Below are 4,233 nucleotides of genomic sequence, written 5' to 3' on the forward strand. Positions count from 1 at the left end.
TAGTTTTCAAAATAAAGATAATTTCTGTATGTCATGTAGCATTTGTTAGTTTGATCCAACCACATAGACCTTAAGCTAATTCGCGAGAAAAAAAAAGCCCACGATTCTTTTTCTGTCGACTACCATCTTTTAAAACATAGTCTTGTAAAATTATATTTTTATTTGTACATTGTATCTGTGCTGTTGTAAACTTACTCTGTGAAGCACTGTGGGTTGTGTATGAAAGAAGCTAGCTACACTACTAAAGTTAGGTGCGTCACTCCAGACACTACACCGTGCGGTATTGTCCTAACCAATGTGTGGTATGAATGCTGCCATGTTTGCAGTTTAATATATAATAATTCACATCTTCGTAACTGCCGACGGGGGAACTGTTGCTCTACTTTCTGTCTTTGTAAACACGCTCGGCTCTTGCAAGCCTCGACAGCCGCAGCGTGGTGGTACACGAGACTCGGCCCCGGTGGAGGAGTACTACACGAATGGGTTGTACTCTGAACACCAGGGAGGGAGGGAGGCGGTGTGTGTCTCTCCGTGTGTGTATGTGTGACTGTGCGTGTGTTTGTGCAGGGAGGGTGAGGAGTTGAAAGCGCCGTCCAACACGTGAGGCTCATGTGAGTCTGCCTCTAGCCGAGAGACGTGCCTGCAGTCACAGGGTTTATTTAACACGTAGTCACAAACCCACCCAGCTCTCACACATTGAGTCGGGCGTGGAGCCTCCCAAGGCACACTACCGAGTCCGGACCTCAGGGTGACAACACTCCAGCCGTGCTCAGCCGCAGATCACACTCTCACACTGGATAACAGGAGATTACTTTTTCTTTATTTTTCTCATTTTCGAGTGATTCTTTCCTGTGTTTTGACGCGCGACTGCAGAGACACATTTGGATCGTTTTGAAGGCTTTTTTTTGCTGTTGAAAAAAGTAATTTCTTCGGGCTTTACATTTGAGCGATATGGAGAGGATTACCAGTGCGCAACCACCTCCCTGTGTGCCAAAACACACATCAATGGATAACCTAGCTGACATGCAAGGGTAAATTAAGCTTTTGCTCTCGTTTTTAACTTTATTCTGCTTTGTTCTGTTGTGTTCTGCTATTTAAATCACTTTAAACAGAACTCTAATCAAAGTCATTTTGTCTCCAAAGAATGGATTTTCCCATTTATATGTACAAACCCAGAAGGGGGATGAAGCGCGGGGATGAGAGCAAGGTAAATTCAGGCTGAAATGCACAATATTCCTACATGAATCACTTTAAAACTGAGCAGCATCGATTTCACTGACAACATTACAACCCTCTCCAGGAGACGTACAAGTTGCCACACCGACTGATCGAAAAGAAAAGACGTGATAGAATCAACGAATGCATCGCCCAGCTGAAGGACTTGCTGCCAGAACATCTTAAGCTGACAGTGAGTATTATCTTCTACATATGGCATGTCTGCAAACGGCCAGGGAATCTGAGACATCACATGGTTCTGCTGAGCATTTTGTTTGCTTCAGACTTTGGATTCAGTTTGAAAGTCTAAAAATAAATAAATAAATAAATGAATAAATAAATAATCTGGGATTTTAAAAGATTAAAGCTGATTGGGGGAAAAAAATGCATTTTCTTTAAAATTTCACAGTTTGTGCTGCTTCAAATTCTGGACATTTTCTTTTCTGGATTTTAACTTGTTATGAAGAATTGAGTGCGTCTGCGTACATTTGCATGACTTCCCGGGCGTTTGAGGCTTGTCCTCTGTTCTGCTGCCGAATGTGTTACATAAGAAAGATCAACATGCTTATCGAAGGTCTTCCTGTTTTAGACGCTGGGTCATTTGGAGAAAGCCGTAGTGCTGGAACTCACTCTGAAGCATGTGAAAGCCCTGAGTGCCGTCCTGGAGCAGCAGCAGCAGAAAATCATCGCGCTGCAGAAGGACCTGCAGATCAGTAAGTTTGACTTAATGGCCCGTAGGGTCGTGTAGGCAAGAAATACCCACAGCTGCTTTTCATCATGTGTCTGTGGACTTGGGTCTTTGTTTTATTTGTAAGGAAAATGTGCAGTAAAGATGATTTTTTTTTAAACTTTTTTAATATTGTGGTTCTCATTCACTAGGTGATCATGGAGGTGACAACGCAGAGAACAGCGAGGAGATGTTCCGCTCCGGCTTTCATTTGTGCGCAAAAGAGGTTCTGCACTATCTGGCCACCCAAGAAAGCAGCAGGGACCTGTCTCCTTCCCACGTCATCAGTCACATCCAAAAGGTAGCAGCCGAAGTCCTGCAGCACCAAAGCAGCCAACAGCCAGACGAGTCCACCCACCAAGCTTCGGAGAAAGCGAAGAAACCCGCCGGACAGGCCCCGAGGGCCTCCCAGGGTCCCGCTAAGAACTGTGTCCCAGTCATTCAGAGGACTTACCCACACGGGATCGGGGAGCAGAGCGGCAGCGACACGGACACTGACAGCGGCTATGGGGGAGAACACGACAAGCGCGACCCCAAAGTTCAGTGGTCAGAAAATCACACAAGAGAGGGGGACCTGAAGCATGCTGCGTCCGAGCGGACGACCGGCGCCATCAAGCAGGAGGGCGGCGAACCTCGGGCCAAGAAGTCGAGGTCGGACTCCTCGGAGGATGAGCTTCACGCAGCAGGAGATCCTGGCAGCTACATGAGCTTCTCCCCCAACCAGCCCCCATTTTGTCTCCCCTTCTACCTCATCCCTCCCACAGCTGCAGCGGCGGCAGCAGCGTATCTGCCCATGCTGGAGAAATGCTGGTATCCCGGGGGCATGCCGGTCATGTACCCCGGCATGAACGGCTCTGCGGCGAGCCTTCCCCCAGAGACACTGCCCCCATCTCTGGTGATGTCCCCCAGGGCAGGGTCCCCAGTGCCCCACCACTCCCCCATGGACTCCTCAACTCTTCACAAAGCTTTAAAGCAAGTCCCGCCTTTGAACTTGGAAACCAAAGACTGAGCAGTTGTGTTTCTGTCAGAATCCTGCCCTCTGAATGTTCAATGGGGTTTAATAAAGAAGAGGGTTAGAATAAGACAAAACAAGAAAAAAAACGCACTAGTACCCCTTAAAAACCATAGTGGTAGTTTGGCCCAACGGCATATTGGCCCCAAATGGTCACCAGCATCTAGCTCCTTGTCTGAAGCAGGACTTTTGCGGGTAACTTGGATCGCCCATGTAGAGGCTCATATTACACCTGTTGCGTTGCTCTGAAACACTGTGAAGATGGTCAGTTTATAGCATGCACAAGAGGGTCGCGAGAGGGTTTTTCTGCGATGTTCTTCGCACTCGGTATTGAATGTCAGAGATAAATCCAGAATGTAAGGCACAGATACCCCCCCCCCCTTCCCAGAATGATTTGGACCTACCATTTTGCACACACACACCAGTCTGTATTGAATGTAGAGATTTATCATAAGCCCCTTGTAGATGCTGCTTGAATTATTATTACCTGCTGTAGATCTGTGAACAGGGGATCTACCTTTCAGTGTTTGTCGCTCTTGTAACTGCAACAAACCATCGTGTAGACTAGAATGTTACCAAAAAAATATAGATATATATACGCGTCACAGGACGACTTTGCTCCTTTCACCCTTCAGTTATGCGGGAGCTGAATGAACGCAGGAGTTCACGACGTTGAGAGAATTCAGGGCGTTGTCACTGTACGAGATGTGTCACTCATTTCTTTTGAAGAGTGAGGTGGCCGTACATGCTTTTACAATTTCATTTGTGACTCATGACTATTTGTGTATTTAGATGGAGTTCCTGTGAAATAATGTCTTGTAATTATTATTTGTTTGTTTTTTTTTGCTTATACTACTCGTACATCTCTATTTTTGATACGTGACCCACTGAGTGTATTTGTTTAGCTGCCGGGGGACGGTTGAGGTAGCGATTTGCTGTATGCCGACAGACCGTGTACAGTATATTAGCATCAACCAGATTTGCATCTTACCCACAAATTCCCGATCAAGTTAAGGCCTGATCTTAGCTCTCATGCTGTTGCCTTTACTCGTTTTAATGCAGACACAACAATAGCAGGTGGTTCAATGTATTTGCTTTAAATGTTGAGTCTGTGGCAAGGAGAGTGAATGTAAAATTCAAACAAAAATAATAGTTTTGTATGGAAAGAGGTACTTGGGATTTTTATTTTGAAATGTAACACAAGGTTGTACATATTTTGTATATAAAGTATTGTTGATATATATTAAAATATTAATAAAGCTTTTTTCTCCCTGTGGAA

The 4,233-nt window shown here is 45.5% G+C and overlaps 1 protein-coding gene across 1 annotated transcript; it reads left to right on the forward strand.

Moving 5' to 3' along the window:
- The first annotated feature begins 625 nt into the window (after window positions 1-625).
- On the forward strand, window positions 626-4,233 carry bhlhe40 (basic helix-loop-helix family, member e40). Its single transcript, XM_035948895.2, has 5 exons — window positions 626-1,031; window positions 1,144-1,207; window positions 1,301-1,408; window positions 1,805-1,928; window positions 2,095-4,233. The coding sequence occupies exons 1-5, from the start codon at window positions 952-954 to the stop codon at window positions 2,949-2,951; spliced, it is 1,233 nt and encodes a 410-aa protein (XP_035804788.1). The 5' UTR covers window positions 626-951; the 3' UTR covers window positions 2,952-4,233.

The sequence above is a fragment of the Amphiprion ocellaris genome, chromosome 5, assembly GCF_022539595.1.
Source record: "Amphiprion ocellaris isolate individual 3 ecotype Okinawa chromosome 5, ASM2253959v1, whole genome shotgun sequence".
Classification (NCBI taxonomy): Eukaryota; Metazoa; Chordata; class Actinopteri; family Pomacentridae; genus Amphiprion; species Amphiprion ocellaris.